Genomic DNA, 18114 nt, shown 5'->3' on the forward strand with positions numbered 1-18114 from the left:
AGTAAAACAACCTATTAATAAAATATAATAATGATCATTACACCTCTACCCCGATATAACGCTGTCCTCGGGAGCCAAAACATCTTACTGTGTTGTAAGCGAAACCACGTTACATTGAACTTCTTTGATGCGCTGGAGTGCGCAGCCCTTGCCCCGCCCCAGAGCACTGCTTTCCCCCGTTATATCTGAATTTGTGTTATATCGGGTCACGTTATATCGGGGTAGAGGTGTATAATAATGAGCTAGACCTGGAGAGGTCCTAGATTCATAGATCCCAAGGCCAGGAGCTACCACTGGGATCATCTACTAGTTTAATTTGTTGTATGACACAAGCCATAAAACTTCCCCCAAATAACTCCTAGAGCAGGTTTTTTAGAAACACGTCCGATCTGAGTTTAAACATTGTCAGTGATGGAGAATCCACCACACCCCTTGGTAAGTTGTTCCAGTGATTAATTATTCTGTTAAAAATGGACTCCTTACTTGCAGTCTGAATTTGTCTAGATTCCACTTTCAGTCACTGGATGATGTTATACCGTTCTCTGCTAGACTGAAGAGCCCATTATTAAATATTTGTTCTCCATGTAGGTAGTTTGAGATTTTAAACAAGTCACCCCTTAACCTTCATTTTGTTCTTAATATTTACTCAGGTAATACTCCCACCAAAGACAATGAGTTTAGCTCAGCAGTACTAACAATGATGAATAAGAAAGTAATAATAATGACTCTTCCTAGCCATTGAGTTTGGCAGCCTTCTCCTGATTTTAATCAGTTTTTGCATTCATGTAAATACTGGAGAGTGAAAGAAAAGTGTGTCTGTGGGGAGGCTCACAGTTGTGAGGTGCCTCTGGCTACTTTTAGCCATAGAGAACAGATGGGTGAATCACAATATCTTCCTGTGTTGTTTTTGGCGGCATCACTCTTTGTGAACAGTTTGTGGGCACGAGGGGTCAACTCCTCTGCTGGTGGAAGGTGGGTGGTGTAGCTCTGCTGAAGTCCTGAGGATCTGGTCCCATAATTCCCGCTCTATTTGCAAATAGAATTAAAAAGGTAAAGCAGCAGGAGGGCCAGGGGCGATGGGGGACACGATGGAGGGAGGTGGAGGAAGCAGCAGGGGTCAGGGCAATGGAGCTGGTGAGTCTGAGGCCAGAGCCTGAAGCCCTGCAGCTGGGGGACGGAGCCGGCCACCGCATGGCCAGAGCCTGCTGCCCACCACCCCAGGGCTTGTGAGGAACTCACACTGGTCACCTGCAACTACAGTGTTTGTGGCTCCAGAAAGGGGCACGGATCAACCCCTGCTGGTGACCCCAGAGGAGGGACTACTGCTTTGCCTCCCCTATCCCCACCTCCCAATCACTACCCATGAGGCTGCGGCAGCAAGAAAAGCCCCTGGTGGCCGCATTTGAGAAACAGACACTACAGTGTTCTCCAGTGGGTCAATGGGCCTAGTCTTTATTGAGGCTAAGGAGGTCTGGGTTCTTCTCTTCTGCCCTGTTCCTGGAAAGGATGATCAGGTTATTATTTCAGCTCTCCTTCTCTCATTACCAGACAGCTCCTAGCAGAGACCATGATAAGGACAAATGCAAAGCACTCCATTTAGGAAGGAACAATCAGTTGCACATGGACAAAATGGGAAATGACTCCCTAGGAAGGAGCCTTAAGCCAAGCAGAGCGCTTCTGCGAGCCGTCAACTCTCCAGAGATCTGTGTCTTGGATCAAATGATCCACCTCTGAATGGAATGTACACATCAGCCTAGAAGCTCCCTTAGTTACTGTCTTGGTGACCTCTTCTAAACATCCCAGCCTTATCGAAAGGCAGAGGTGTGATGCAGTGAGAACTTCCCCTTCTGTCTCAGTTACACGAAACCAAAGACCTCAAGTGCCAAAAATCCATGAGCACAGCGTTGGGAGCTGGTCACCTCTCTGCCCCATGTGGATTTCTGTAGCCACCCCCATCTCCCCTGACTGCAGCTCAAGGATCAGACCCTCCACAGTCTTGCCTCAAATCCTTGTTACTTGAAAACAGACTTACCGATTGCTTTCCAGCCCCACTTCTGTGTCCTTCACCCTCAGCTGGTTTTTATGTTAGACCCTCATGTATAGAGCTTTGGTATATTTAAATACATGAACTTTGTGAAATGGAAAAAAAAAAGGATTACTGTGAAAAGGGATTTGGGGATCATAGTGGACCACAACCTAAATATGAGTCAACAGTGTAACACTGTTGCACAAAAAAAAAAAAGCAAACATCATTCTGGGCTGTATTAGCAGGAGTGTTGTGAGCAAGACACGAGAAGTGATTCTTCCACTCTACTCTGTGCTGGTTTGGCCTCCCATTGGACAATGGAGAGGCCACCACTCCCAGCGCTGAAGTATTGTGTCCAGTTCTGGGTGCCACATTTCAGGAAAGATGTGGACAAACTGGAGAAAGTCCAGAAAAGAGCAACAGAAATGATTAAAGGTCTAGAAAACAGGACCTATGTGGGAAGATTGAAAAAATTGGGTTTGTTCAGTCTGGAGAAGAGAAGACTGAGAGGGGACATGAGAACAGTTTTCCAGTACAGAACAGGTTGTCACAAGGAGGAGGGAGAAAAAATTATTCTCTTTAACCTCTGAGGATAGGACAAGAAGCAATGGGCTTAAATTGCAGCAAGGGTGGTTTAGGTTGGACATTAGGAAAATCTTCCTGTCAGGGTAGTTAAGCACTGGAATAAATTGCCCAGGGAGGTTGTGGAATCTCCATTACTACAGATTTTAAAAAGCAGGTTAGCCAAACACCTGTCAGGGATGGTCTACGTAATACTTAGCACTGCCATGACTGCGGGGGACTGGACTAGAGACCTGTCAAGGTCCCTTCCAGTCCTGTGACTCTGTGATCTGTCTCTCCAAGATAAGATTCCGAGCACAGCCCCGTTAAGCCAGAGGGTGCTGCTCTCATTGTTTAGCTTCTTGTCTGCCGGCGGAATGACTCCCAGGCAAGGGACACCAAACCTGCCCAGCTGGTTCTCCCAAAGCAGCATGTTAGTCAATACCGGCATTTATATTGGTTTCTATTTTAGAATGATCTCCTGCAAAGATAGCTGCCTGGCAGGATGATTAGGCTACAGAAACCTGTTTGATGGGACATTATCGACAGGAAAAGGCCTTCGACTGCCTAAGGCTTGCAACCCGAGGGCAGGTCTAATATTGGGAACGAGAACACAGCACGGGGACTTTGACAGCTCATTGCTTACAAGACAGGAGCTTAAAGTGTGCATGGTATTGAGTAGACATCAGTCAGCACAAACACAGCAGTCTTAACAAGGACCCCAACAGACACTGCCATGTGCACCGTCAGCCAAATGCTGAAGACCCTTTTAAAGACGAGTGCCCCTTTCTGTACGTCAGTGGAGAGATGGGGAAAAGAAAAAGGAGGGTGAAAATGGAAAGTAAGGGGTCAGAGCAGGGGAAATAGAAAATGTAATCAACCCCCAAAGAGGTTCGGTTTGGACTGTAGGGAAAGGTTCTGGGACCGGGTCCTATTTTATCCCAGCTACTTCTCCTGCTCTTATAGATAATCTATAAGATTATTATAAAATAATCTATAATCCCAGCTGCTTCTCCTGCTTCTCCTGCTCTTATAGATAATTCGCTAGAAGATGCCTAATCAAGACTTCCATCACAAAGGGGTCTGTGAAACCTGCACGAACCCTGAGCAATATGAATTAAACCCAGGAAACTACACCCCTTAGGGACACTTTCCCCTGAATAAAGAACCTGTGATGTACCAAAAGCATTACATGTGAAAAGGGGTATTATGAATAACATCTCTGTCCGCAATTTCCTCCCTGAACTAGCTGAGCGCAAGTAAAACAAGTCTCTCATCTCTCTATCTAGCTACCTATGGCATTTCCAGTGTGCCAATCACCATGTCTGTGCTCCAACAGGTGGTTAGTATGTTTAAATCCAGTCACTTCAGTCTCGTTTGGCTCAGGAGAATAATAAGATGTTGGTATTGTCAGTGGGACCGTTCCATCTACAGTGAAGTCCATTTTTTACAGTAATAATATTAAAGGTTATTAGTGAACGAGGCATCATTCTCCAGGTGAGGAAGAGCCTGATGGCTGCATATGGAACAAATCCGGAGGAAAACTTCCAAACAGCTGCACCGGTAGGTATCTATCAAGATGTGAGCCAAGCGGACTCTTCGGAGATGCCCCAAGACAGCTAGTGCCACCTCCACTGCTGTAGCTCCATTGACTTCAGTAGAGTTACCCCAGAAGGGCATTTGGCCTGTTGGGTTTAGAGCTATGGCCTATTCCTGCCTGGGAAAGGCAGGTGTGAGAAAGGGTTGAATTGCAGATGTTTGAGACAGGAATGGCCCCTGTATGCAGAGCTGGGCAAATAACTCACAGAGGACAACTGATACATCCAATTTCATCTCCTGCTCTGGGTTCTAATCCCAGTTCTGATGTTGAACTGCTAGTGTATCACTTACTTTCTCAGAAACTCAGTTTCCCCATCGGTAAACTGGAGGGCTATTATTTGATAGCTTCACAGAGGCATTGTGAGGCTTAACTCAATAGTGTTATAAAATGCTGTGTACCTGCAAAGTATTCAGAAACCTAGGCAGTGGCATCTCTGAGCACAGGACACAGGAGTTCTGGGCTCCCAGGCCTAGGCTCTGAGTCTAGGGAGACAAACACCTTCTCCTCCTGGAATTCACAGTCATATTCCTTGTTAAAATACTGCATCAAAAAGAGTCTCATGTTTTTTTGCTTCCCTGTGAAAAATGTCACCAACCCCTCCACTGATAATATATGGTCTATAAGGTAAGGATTCCATGAAACCTACTAGTGGAAAGTTCCACACGTGGCCACCAAAGGAACTGGTAGCAAGATGTGAGGCCTTTCACGGATAGGTGTCTGGTTCCACCCCCAAACATGGCTCCAAGCTGTTTATAAGACCCTGCTACCAGCCTGTGTGAAATGAGCTGGGGAAGTCTCAGTCCAATTTCCAAGGGACATGTTGCCAGGTTACTAAAAGCCCCATTGTCATTTGTCCCCCATGCTGACAGAATCAGCAAAGAGGCCCAGGCCTGATTAGCTCTGAAGAATGATCCATTCCCAACCCCTACCCCCGCTTCTCAATTTAAAAAAAGAGCCGTGTTTTAAATGCAGCTGCGGATGGGAGATTCAATCATCATCTAGTGACTAGGGGGCATTAACAGAGCCCTGTGCACATACAAAATCTGAACCTGAGTCCATCCCCGATCCACAAACATGGTCCACAGAGATTGGCAGATTTGCAGAGCTCTAGGCATTAAGGGTCTGAATGGTATTGTAAGCATGAGGTACAATGCAAATCGGTCCAAGAAACCAAAAAATCACAGGTGGCATCTTTGCATCCAGTGCTTCCCATCTGGTGGGGTGGTGGGAAAGCAATGCACTGGAATCTTCTCGTTAAATGCTTAGGGCCATTTTTCACCTCCCTGAGTGCCTTGCCTGGCTTTTTCTCATCGTAATTTGCTAAAAGCTCTTTAACGATGAAGCCTCTTTGTCCATCTTCCATGCTCCAGTCACTGCTGACCAGGAGAGCCTTCAAAAGCTTAGCACTGGCAGCTGTTATTGATGGGATTTCCCTTGAGTGACCGGTCTGAACTAAAGCCTGTGTTTTCATAGCAGGTTTGCCAGGTTGGCGTGAGCAGTTGGGAGAGTCAAGATATTTCAGCCTGGCCAGTATGTGCTCATTCCTCCTTAAAGCCCCTCCTGGCTTGTCTGGCCTTCCTTGATACTGCAAACAATTGCTCTGCCCACTGACATCAAAGCCAGCTTCTAAACCGCTCAAAAGAACCTTGCTTTGAACGTGCTTCGGCTGCTCAGAGTAGAGGGGATCAGCGTAGATGGGATCAAACGTCATTTGGAAATTTCAAAGCCAAACCAGTTATAGATTGGTTCAAGCGAATGCAGGCCAAGCTCCTGTGTGGAGAGGGCCAGAGAACTAGGAGGGACCTGCTGTTGCAAGGAGGATGACGAGGTTGGGCTCGGATTACTGAGGTCACATTTCGGGCATTCTGAGGGTTAGGAGCGGCCTGGGCAATGCAATGCAAAAGGGGTGGTGTGCAGAGAGCGAGAACATTCCCGCTGCCCCCTCACTCTGAGCAAGGGGCTGATGCTCTGCTCTGATGAATGAAAATAACATCCTAGATGCACAGTGACTCATCCAAGCTCATGTCTGAACAAGGAGAACATGAAGTTTGATGAACTAGACTCACCCTCCAGCTCCACCTCCAAAGAAGCCAAGAAGCTCAAGAGCAGGTCAGGGAGAGCATGTTCCTTCCCTGCCTGTCGCTGGCCTGAGTCTAGGTGACCGGGTTAGGTAAATCACAAAGACGGTCAAAAGTCTCGCTCTGTGTACATGATATGGAGGTATCTGGTTTCAGCTAGTGTGTGTGTGTGCAGAGGGGATGTGGGAGGAGGGTTCATCTAGGCCATGAATACAGGTAAGAGAATCAAGTATCAGGGGGTAGCCATATTAGTCTGTATCCACAAAAACAAGGAGTCCGGTAGCACCTTAAAGATTAACAAATTTATTTGGGCAAAAGCTTTTTTTCTTTACCCACGAAAGCTTATGCCCAAATAAATCTGTTAGTCTTTAAGGTGCCACCGGCCTCCTTGTTGTTTTTTTAGGGAAGATTATGGAGACAGTAACTGGGCTGCAATGAACAAAGCACCCCTTTAAACTACGCGTCATTCTTACTTTTCCCTCCAAGATCACTATGGAGGAAATGGTTTATCTCCCTGAGGCCCTTATCTGACCCTCATCACTGGAGGCCTCCCAATTTTAATGAATGCATCCTCAGAACTCCCCTGTAAGGAAGGGTAGCGCTGCTACTATTACTCAGGTGGGGAACTGAGTCACAGAGTGACAACATGACTTATCCCACGTTCACACAGGCAACCAGTGGGGGAGCATGGAATTGAACCTACCCACAGGACCCTCCTTGGTGTTCCACAGAGTCTGTTCCTTTAGCAAAGAAAAGGAAATGTGTCTAGTAGCATTTGTAGAATGGAGATAATTCCTCGTCAGGATACCGGGAGGAGCAGTGCAGAAAGCTTTGCCTTTATTTAAGGGGCTAAAGACACTGGCTATTTATTTTTTTTATATGGCAGCATTCTTTTCATGCAACACCCTGTCTGTGTGAATTAAACAGGCCATTGGTACAAACACAATGCACACTTAGTGGTTTATTACAGGAATGTTCACAAATGCATTAACAATAAACAACAAGGATTATTCTGAGGTTTACAACATGTCACAAAACACTCCCACAAAAACTACCCACACCACATTATAAATATATAAATAGATCAACTTAAGGCTCCTAGCAAATTACCCAAGGGAAGTAACTGTCAAATCTCTACCACACGATAAACACAGCTGAGGATCTAAAGAAGAGCAAACACTGTACAACAGGGTTCCAGGGTGGAAGCAGTGTGAAAGTGTTACTGCAAAATATATTTCTCAATCCACAATTCATAAAATTTCAGGAAAAAAATATTCATCTCTGATTCCTGGAACATTGGATAAAAGTGCAATACATAAAGTCTAAACCCTCTTGGGCATGCAGAGCAGTCAGGGGATGCTGTGGTCTGTGCACCAACATTTGGTCCACAGGGTTTTGGATGGAATGTTTTCAAGACTTTAAACATTTGGGACAAGTTTCGTCCATCAACCGGCGAACAAACACTAGGCTGCGCTCACCTAACCAGTGAGGTTGCCTGCACAATGGCTTAATTTCCTCTTTGCCTGTATGTGTGCGGGTTTGAGTGTGAGTGTATGTATGTGTGTGAGTTCTGGGTCATGACAGCGAAGACAAATTGAGATCTTCATGGCCCACAGGCAGCCACGCTCCAATGTGAGCCAAATGCCGATGCTGAGGTGGTAGGATCTATGCTGAGCATATCTCAGCTGGAAGACACTTTCTAAATCTCTTACAGGGCACAATTCACCCCAGTGTATGCCCTGCACAAGGCCCTGCGTGAAGAGCATAAAAAGTGTTGCAGAGGACTTTGTGTGTGATCTCTCCACCACAGTGAATTTCACCTTTGCACACTGATCAGGGAAGTCACTTACTCAGTATACTGGTGCTCATCATTGGCTTAGAGTTCAAGGAATCTCTCAGGCTACTTCCCAACAGGCTCCACTCCCTATATTTCTCCTTTCACTCTGCATGTGTGTGACAAAGGTAGGAGAGACTGGGACCTTTGGTGCAGACATTATTGATAAGAGTCTTGGAGGTTTTGTCCACAGAGCTTCTTATCCCTGGTCCTCTGCTTCCACAAATATTCTGTCCACCTTCAAATGGGCAGCTAATATTAGCCTGCATAGCAGCAGTGTGTCACCTCCAGCCAGTAATGCTGATAATCAGGACTGCCTTGAGCCAATGCTAATGCTACTCCATGAATTGCTTCTCAAGATCGTGACTCCTATGATCATGCTTCAGCCAACTGATGCACGTCACGTCCTTTGACTAACACAATCTCCAGCAGTCCCTGGAGCCAGAGATACGTTCTCTACTGGATGAGACTGCCTGCCTGGCAAAATAGCAGCAGCTGAACTAGGATACTCAATGGGGAGGTTCAGATACTAAAGCAAAACCAAGCTAGAGTCTTTGCTTCCTATAGCTACTAAAATTTGCTGAACGCTTTGCTCCTAATGACTGTCCCTTAGGGTCAATTCACATTCATCGATCAGCGGATCACTGCTTCAGATATGAGTGGGAATAGTGTCGAGAAGAACCATGAAAAATAATGACCCACTAGGTATTTTCTGGCCCTAACTGCCTGCAACACACGCACAAAATATCAAGCAATAAAGTGCCAAAGAGGAAGGTTCTCTTAATAATGCAGCAAAAGCTCTGATGATGAACTGTTATCTCGAAGACCCATTTCATGGCAATTCCATACAGTTACTGGAAACTGCAGACACATACGTGCATCCACTGGTGCAATGAGAGGTAATTCTATAAGACACAAATCCTTCTCCCAGTGGGTGTGTCAGTCTGAGCTACATGTGCTCCAGAAGGGGAACATCCCAGCTACACTGCCGGAAACAAGCGAGCCTGCCTGCATTACACTGGCAGCTGAGACTATACTGAGGATGTATCAAATGGCATCCATGGAATTAGGTGGCCAGAGCCATTCTGAGGGGCAAAACCCAAGCATGAGCTAAGTGACCCAGCAGAATGTTTATGTTTCCATGTCCTGGGGAGAGCGGTGAAGTTATTTTCATCTCCCAGTAGATGTATTTGTCATCTAGGGGAACAGACAAGGTGGCTGAGGTAATATCTTTTACTCTGACCTTGAGAAAAGCTCTGTAGAAGCTCAGAAGTTTGTCTCTTTCGGAAGTTGGTCCAATGAAAGATATTCCCTCACCCCCTTTGCCTCGCTAATATCCTAGGATTGGCATGGCTATAACAACACTGGAACAGTGTGCGCTGTCAGATGCACAATAGGCTGGGGATTAAGGAATCCTAAAGGCAAGCACTGATGTGAAAGCTCAGTTCTTAGATACTAAGGTGACTGGTGCGATATAAATAGCTATGATACACAGGTCACAATAGATTTGAATGGGCTATCGTGGTTTATTGTCCCAATAATCAATGGACTGTCTCACAGAATTCCATGACAGTTTTATTCTATTATTTTAAAACTACCATTAAAAGGAAAAAATTAAAACACAAAAATGGCAAGCACAGCAGCACTGAAGGTTTGAATGAGATTTTCAAAGCAAGGAAATTCTCGGTTAAGACTTCTCTTCAACTCTTGACTCTCCCAAAACAGGGCCATTGAGTCTAAGTCTTCCTTGCTATGGTTTGTGTGCACCAGTCCCTTAACATTCCTTTAGTTTTTGTGTTTTTCCTCTAGTCTCACTGCTGAAGTTCTAAAACAATTTAAACAAATGGTCTGTTTGGCACGATCTAGTGGTGAAAGCTAGGCAGTGCCCTGTCACAGACATTACGAGAACAAAGTGAGTCTCATGAATTTACTTAAGATTGTGTTCTCCTGCTAAGAATTGCCTGAAAAGCACATTTTCAGTCATAGATGGAGTGACGTGCATCTCCAGGCAAGCGCAGGCTCTTAGAAAAGGAGCATATAAGTAAACGGTCTAATAAAATCTCACCACCCGTAGGAAAAAGTTTTGGGGTGCTGGATATTTTTAATTTGCTACTGGTGCCAACGTACTAGACGTGTGATGTTACAAACTTCTGAGACCGACTGCTAAAGGACTGTATTCCGTGTCAAATTTCCTTAGAAAGTTTAAAATTCAATTAAAAACCTTTTAAAAATACAAATGGTCTAAATGCAGATTTGGGAAAGGTAGTGAGTCCTACACTCCAATTAGAGGACCCTCCCAGCAGCTCTGTTTAACTGGGGTTCACCCACATAGGGATTTATTGGCAAAGCACATGGCTGGTTGGTATGACTCTCATCCTTTCAGTCGGATCAATGAAAAATGCTGCATGATATTTCTTTATGTCCTGCACTGGAAGACAGCAATAGCTAAAAGGACTCAGCGCATGGACATGATCACTCAGTAGGTGGGAATGGGGAAGTGAAAGCAGATCCAAAGATTCCACCCAGAAAGGCTTAAGGTCCACACCTTCTCTCCTCCATGACCGACTCCTTTTAAATTGATTGTATCTTGGCAATGTTTTAGTTCTACAGGTTTGAAAGGAGCTCCACCGTTCTCTGCATGAACATCATAAATGGATCAGCTCTGCTGACGCCCACCCAGCAGTTTAGCACTAATACAAAGGTGCAGTCCAACGGGGCATCTGCCTCATTTCTGATATGGTACATGACATTCAAATCCCATAGCTGAGTTGCAGAACAAGGAAAAGTGCATCCAGTGGTGGGGTGGAGCTTGACTCATGAAAAACAAAATTCTACTTGATGCTAAAATAAGTCACATTTCAGACCCGGAAATGGACCCTCAGAGGATTCATTCAAAGATAGCTCGGCATAAAAAAGTGCTGACGTGAGGTGGCGTTGGGTCCTTGGGGGGTGGGGAGGGGAGGGGTTGTCTGTCATGTCCCACAGTGAGTAAATGGAATATTGGGCTTGAAATGCACAGTAACAGCAGCATCTCATGCCAAGGCCCACTCCGCCAACCACTGCTCACACTTGGCTCGTTCTTCCTCTCTCTCCAGGGTCTTGGTTTTGCTCGGCATCTCCTCTCCTCCACTACTAAACAATGCTTCCTGGCTCCTCTCCTCTTCCTCTGCCCGGATAGTCTTGTCCTTCAGTTCCTGGATCATCTCATCCAGTTGGTGCACAACACGTTGAGGGACCCAGTTGCTATCCAGAGAGGTCAGAAAGGGGTCCGGGGCACTCACCTCAATCAGTTCCTTCCTGGTAGGGATCTGCAGGTAGTAGGCATGCAGCATCATTCTGTACGGGTCACTGTCCTTCTTAAAGCTGTACGTGAAGTCTCCCACTATGGGGTGTCCAGCAGCACTGCAGTGAACCCGGAGCTGGTGCGTCCTGCCTAAATGGAACATGGGAATGAAAGCGTAAAGGGTACAGAATTCAAATATTGCCACTGAATCCCTGGCTCTTGACACCCGTGCTGTTGGGAGAGAATGCATCATACTCTTTGACCGTTGGAGACTCAGGCTCAAGACCCATTTTAGGTCATGATTGACAATGAGTTTGATTTTCACTTCATCCTAGCCCTTAAATGCTTCTGGTCCACACTGCACAACCAATCACAACAGTGGAGAAAAGGCCCAGGACTGCAAATGCCAGCTGAGTAGAGTTTCTCCCTGCAGGATATCCTGCTCCTTCTCTCTAGCTCTCTTGCCTCAGAGAGAGACTCAATATTTTAGCTGATGTGACCCACCCAGCACCATTGTCAAGGTGAGTCAGCAGAAAAGCTCTGCTTCCTACTCAAGGCCCTACGGCCTGGCTTTCCCTAACATAAGAAACAGTGCCATGCTGGGGTTGCCTCAGCCCTCTAGCACTTACCCGTCAGTGGCTGTAGAAGCACTTTAGTTACCGGGTCACCACTGTATGAACCATGCTCAAGGACGCTTAGCTCTGACTGGCAAGGCTTTGGATTTTCACAGCCTAAAACAAGGTGGGAAATAGGAGTTCAGCCATATCCGTCATAGCTGCCAGTCTCATGAGACAAACAATCATGATAACAGTGCAAGGAAAGGATACTGGGTCTGATCTATGAGCAGGCTTACCTTCTGTCCCTTCAATACACATCATGTGGGTCATGCCCTCTGTCGTGTTCTTGCCTATGGCATAACGGATTGTCATTCTGCTTTCGCTCACATGGCCCCTGACCTGCAGCACAGAAGAGTTAGTTAGTTAGTTAATGGGACCAACCAACCCCTGAAACTCAGATCAGAACAATTCCAGGTCACTGAAAAAAACAAAACCCAGTAATAAATTGCAATTTAACAAACTTGGAACCTCTTCTGGGCCATCGACTCTGGGCACAACTGTTCCCCCAAGAAAACGGAAGCTTGACACAAAAATCAAGCTCACACAGAAGAAGGCAAAGTCCCAGCCCCAAAGAGCTTATGATCTAAGGTTTCGATCCTGGAACTGACAGTGCGCACGCAGACCACTGCATCTCTGTAGAGCCCATTGGACTCCAACGAAGCTACTATGTGCTGTCACTTTCAGATTCAGAACCTGAGTACCCGATTCTACATGTCAATGGCTGCAGCATCCGTCTGTTAATACGACACAGAAAATACAGTTCAGACACAATTCGCACAAAGAATACCCACTCTGAAAGCAATACTAACATACGCACGTATATACACACTCACATATATACAGTATATATAAAATCTTGGGTGAATTATCATAGAGACTGTTGATCGAGTGCTTCCTAACACCTGCAACATTAACAGTGAGTATCAATAATTATCTCCAGAAGCAAGAACAGTGCTTCCTAAGATGCCTCTGTGAGGAAATGTTTGACATCCCTCAGTTCTGCTGGACAAATTGATTCTGTCTCAGAAGCAACGCCAAGTTACATTTACTCAACATATGTTCGTTTTCTCCTGCTACACCATCCAAATGTCACTGATAATAAGCCGTTTGTCTGCAATTGGTTCTGAATTAAGGACTCAGCCAGATTGCTAGGCAGATAATTCCCCTCAGCTCATAGCTATAAACATAAAACCATATTCACATAACGGCTGTCTCTGAAACATCTGGGGCTAACAACAGCCAACAGTGGGAAAGGAGTTCCTTGCTCAGTATGAAAAAGGGACATTGCATACTGGAGCTGATCTTTGGCATTTCTTTCACTCCTGTCTCTTTAGTGTCTATTTTAAGCATATGGTTAAATCACATCGACTTCAAAGTTAGACATGTGCTTAAATGCTTTGGTGAGTCAGGATGGAAGAACTAATTACCATCTTTTTTCAACTGTGCTCGCTGTTGTTATTAAAAAGCAGAGATTAGAAACGTTTCATGAAAACCGAAGTTCAAAAGAGAATAACACACAAGAGCACAGGCAATCACACATGGTTATCCTCAGCTACTAAGACGAAGGAATCCTTGTATTTAAGGAATTCAATAATCTTGGTGTATTCCCCCACCTCAACCCGGCTGCCTTCACTCAAGATTGCTTCAGAATCAAATTGTTCTGATGTCTGCAGCGCCACATCGCCTCACGGAAAACCCTCTTCAGGGCCAGCATCATGTGCCTCCACTTACGTAGAAACACACAATACAGAAAAAGGGCACAGCTCATGGTCCATTTTGCTTGCTGCCTAAAGAGCTGGTGCCACAGTGCATGCTTGGAAAATTCACAATGGGAGGGTCAACATGAACTTTCTACAACAAGAAATAATGGCCTGCCTGCTGGAAATTGCACCTCAACCAAAAGCCAGCAGAGATTTTATTTGACCAAGCTAGGCATTAGCTCTGCAAAGGGCAGAATACTAGGCATTCAACAGCAAGGTCTGGGATCCTCCAGGTGTAGAGACTTGGCACACCCAAGAAGGAGCCCTAGTGACATGATCAGTGACAGATTTAAAAAAACCCTCTCCCAAATCTAAAGCTCCTGGGCACAACTGGCCTCGGGGTCAGGAGATTAATGCAGACAGGTCACAGGGAAACCATCATGACCCACAGCCTAGAAAAAAGCTGAGCGTGGGCAGCCCCGAGCACCACTGTGGGCCTGTCTTTTTGGCTGAGATTCCTCAGGGCTGATGCTGGTCAGGTTCGGAGAACACTCCCCCTTCATGTGCGACAGGCATTGCTCTGAGCACGCTCAGAGATGTAAACCTGACGTTAGATGCACAGCTGGATAGCAGGGGTGAAGGCAGGGAGAGGTTTTCCTCTGTGCTAGTCACGGCGGCAGCAGAAATCACCATGTTAAGAGAGACGGAGGGATGAGGACAGACCATGGGCAGAGGATCCATGGTCAAAATTGAAGGAAAGGACAGACCCATTGTAACTAGTCTCATTCTCCAATAAACACGTGCTGACCTGTACAGCGCAAACAGCTGCAGAGACAAAAAGTTCCATTAACTCAAGACATGAAACATGCAGCCTGGTCAGACTCTGATTGGCAAGTATGGAGCTAGGATCAACCTCTGCATCGGTTTTTGCTTTCTGAGACCCTTCGTCCGGAAATGCTACTCTTGATGGGGCGATTCCACAGCCCCTAGAAGGAAGGGTCAGAGAAACCAGTATGGGCCCTGAAACCTGGAGCAAATAGGAAGCGGGAGGATTAGAATGTTTAAAAATTAAGTCAGTCCCCGATCTTACTCTGAGGTGTTAGTCAAGCCTTTTGGTTTAGTTCTAGCACCTCATCACCGGTGCTGCTGCTGAACAGCTGTGAGCAAGATGTGCCGTCAGAATCCCAACCTTCATCAAAAATGGCTGAGGACACACCACCAGTTTATACGCCTCAGAGAGTAACACTGCCATTAAAAGGGCAGGATGCAATGAATGGTGGCCGAGAAGACATGGACCATGACAAAGCCCATGTAGAGGGGGCTACGCTTACCAGAGCGAGGTAGGCCTTGGTCACCATCCGTTCCTTAAAACACTTGTACGCGCTACCAGCAGCCGTTTTATTGAGAGCAACGCAGAGGGCCCCACTGGTGGAAAAGTCTAGCTGGTGGCAAAACCTAGGAGAGACAGATAGTGCAAGGGAGGGTCAGAAACACCCTCCATGGGATTCTGAAAAGCCACACCTGGCTCTTTCACCCATACAGCAGAAGTCTGGTGTAACAGTTTAAATGTGGGACATTGACTCTGGGTGCCTAACTCCCATAGGCTCCTTTGAAAATCCCACCATAAAAAGCTAACCTATGGTGCTCAGGTACATTTAAGTACATGCTGGATCTTGGCCCAAGTCCAGGCCCACACCAAGAGCTCTGAAGATGCAATGCCTTATGTAAGTACTCAGCATATTATCAAGACAACCCATTCTTAAAGGGACACTGGCAACTTGAATTTGCTTTTACTGGAATAGTTACAGTTAATCCCCATTGCTGATAGAGCACCATTTCAATGGCATGTCTTGTACTTTATTTATATATATTAACTGTAAGTGCTTTTAATTCTTGGTTCGTTTTTTCTGTAGTGCCCATTATCTCAGTATCTAGGGCAAGCTGCTCAGAGGATGGAGGCTTTCCCCTGAGATGGAGCCCCGCTAAAGTCAAAGGGATTCCGAATGGCCCAGTAGTCAGCCCACCTGGAGCAGTACTTAGGCCTTCATCCTCAAAGGCGCATAACTTCTAATGATTTCAATGGGAGTTAGGTGCCTAAATACCATTGAGGATCTGGGCTTCAGTGGATAATTTAGATACACCAAGCACTGACTGTACGCGATGGGATTCCGCTCTTTGCCGGTCCCAGGTTTCAGGAGCAGTTCTAGCTTTACTTTCTCCCTCTTTCCCCTTCTCTTTGCTTTCTTGGCTCCTGTTACAGTGGGACACAGTTGTATCTGGGAGCATGTTCTGTCTGAAGTTGGCCAGGTTTTGGTTCAGAAGAATCTGCTCTGGTAGCTCATTTCAAAGTCGACTGCCCCGGCCTGTGAACGTTTCATCTCTCGCTCTCTAGGTCCTAGTCTTGCAAGCTGCGTGTTCCTGGGACATCACAGCTGTCTCGGAGAGGACATGTACTGGGATAACATCTCTGTTAAGCTGAGATGAACGTTGCCCTTCTGTGCTCACTTACCTGAAGCCATAACACGTGTCTGGGTCAGCCAGCTCTGGGAAACGGTACTTCAGCTGGCTCTGCAGGGTCAGCTTCTCATACCACATCTTGCTGTCAATGCGAACATCCCAGTGCTTGTTGACCACAATGAAGTCAGAGCTCTGGTAGAGGATGGACAAATTATCAATGCTGCCTGGCTCCATGGCTCTTTGAAGGGAAGTAAGCGTTCCACCTCGGGAGTGTGCTCTTTCGTTTATAAAATCCTTAAAAACAAAACAAAACAAAGCATCAGAATTGATCAAACATACACTGGACTGCTAGGATGCGGTGCAGAAGCACTGCCTCACTCCAGCTGTTGAAAGCTTCACACCTCCCTTCGTCCACCCTCTTCGACTGTTTGTTACACCCACCTGATGTGTCTTCTCAAAGAAAGAGAGAAAGCTCCTTGGGGCAGGGACTGTCTTTTATTGTGTTAATACAGCAACAATGACTCATTGGAGCACTATCGCAACACAGGTAATTAATAATAGTGAGTGCACCCACCTGTTGTGGGATGTACAGCGATGTGGTGATGTTAATAGATTCCCCGCTTCCAGCTGTGTACAAAGGGCAGTGAACCCTCTCACATCTACTCTCTATGCAACATTTGGGAGTCACAATACACTGCACTTGCTGAACTTCAGACAGGCTTTTCCACTGGCCATGATTGAAAGGATGCTGTCAACACAGACTAGACCCCGAATTTAGACAGAGTAAAGCAAAGCTTCTACAAAACCCAATAGAAATGTTACTGTGCCATTAAAAATGTATAATCCATGTGGAAAAGTGATTCAGAAATATATATGTGCTGATCATCTCTATATTGTCTGAAACTGAAAAACTGCAGCCCTAAAAACAGAAGTGAAAGTCACTTCATCGATCAATGCAAAATGTAAACAAAAACCATCCCGAGTGAAAGGTTTTAAAATCCTTTCAGTTATTACAACCTAAGGCTACCTCTTTGCACTACAGAAAAGAACTGCTGGCACCTGATTCAGTGTTGTCAGTAATATAGGCAGAGAATGGTTTTTTTACAACAGATGATTTTAAATTGGAGGGTGTGCATTTAACGTCAGAAACCAGTGCGATGGGCACACAACGTGCGTTGTGCTCCTTCATCTCCGCATCACGTATTGATTTTTTGATAAAAAATAAATCACCTGCTGTTCAGGCTGAATGACTGGAAATGGAAAAGATTCTACCCGCTAACCCATCCATCACCCGCAGAGCACAATACAAGATTGTCCCCTATACAGTATATTCTCCTGGATAGTTTGAGCGCCTGCCAAAAACAAGGCTTGCTTTGGTAGCAGTCAGCATCCAGTGATGTACAGCAGCAGAAAAGAAGGATGCAGGCCCCAGTTGTTGTTGGTACCCACATCCCGTTGTGGCCCACATATAACAACCCCCTTCATCCACCGCTTCCTGTCACTGACCCCTCGCAACGGCAGACGCGCCAGCGGGGGGGGGGGGGAGGTGATTATTAATTGATGATGAGGCCGATTTAAGGATAACGTGCCAGCGACAGCCCTTAGCTGAGTCAGTGCGTCCTCCTGCCGCCCACAGCAGGACTTCTGAGCAACTTCTTCTTGAGACAGCTGCTCCAGCTGCAAAAACAGCACAACCAAAGGGGTGACGGTCCCTGCAGGGGACAGAAGGGAGGGAAATCGTGCAACCGCCCCCCCGCTTTGCGCTGGCCCAAGAGGGTCCCCAGCAGCGACAACCTGCTTCCAGCCCCCACCCCCGAAATGCACCGAGCGCGACCGACCTACAGCTGCTGCTGCCGCTGCTGCCCTGCGCCCGGGGCTGGCGGAAAAGCGCCGCAGCTACATTGTTTCCAGCCGGGAGCGACACGAGCCAGAGCCGCGGCGCGTGAAGGCCGAGGCAG

At 46.3% G+C, this 18114-nt stretch overlaps 1 protein-coding gene across 2 annotated transcripts; it reads right to left on the bottom strand.

Moving 5' to 3' along the window:
- Positions 1-7203: 7203 nt before the first annotated feature.
- Positions 7204-18099, bottom strand: RPUSD1 (RNA pseudouridine synthase domain containing 1). 2 transcript variants are annotated; one of them, XM_032762671.2, is made up of 6 exons: positions 17995-18099; positions 16209-16450; positions 15031-15154; positions 12236-12338; positions 12012-12113; positions 7204-11532 (listed from the first exon to the last, which is right to left on the bottom strand). In XM_032762671.2, exons 2-6 carry the CDS (start codon positions 16388-16390, stop codon positions 11132-11134), a joined length of 912 nt encoding a protein of 303 aa, XP_032618562.1. In that variant the 5' UTR covers positions 16391-16450; positions 17995-18099; the 3' UTR covers positions 7204-11131. The 2 variants fall into 2 exon arrangements, with proteins under 2 accessions (XP_032618562.1, XP_032618561.1); XM_032762670.2 differs by lacking the exon at positions 17995-18099 and adding an exon at positions 17387-17832.
- Positions 18100-18114: the final 15 nt, after the last annotated feature.

The sequence above is a fragment of the Chelonoidis abingdonii genome, chromosome 9 (assembly GCF_003597395.2).
Source record: "Chelonoidis abingdonii isolate Lonesome George chromosome 9, CheloAbing_2.0, whole genome shotgun sequence".
NCBI classification, from domain to species: Eukaryota; Metazoa; Chordata; order Testudines; family Testudinidae; genus Chelonoidis; species Chelonoidis abingdonii.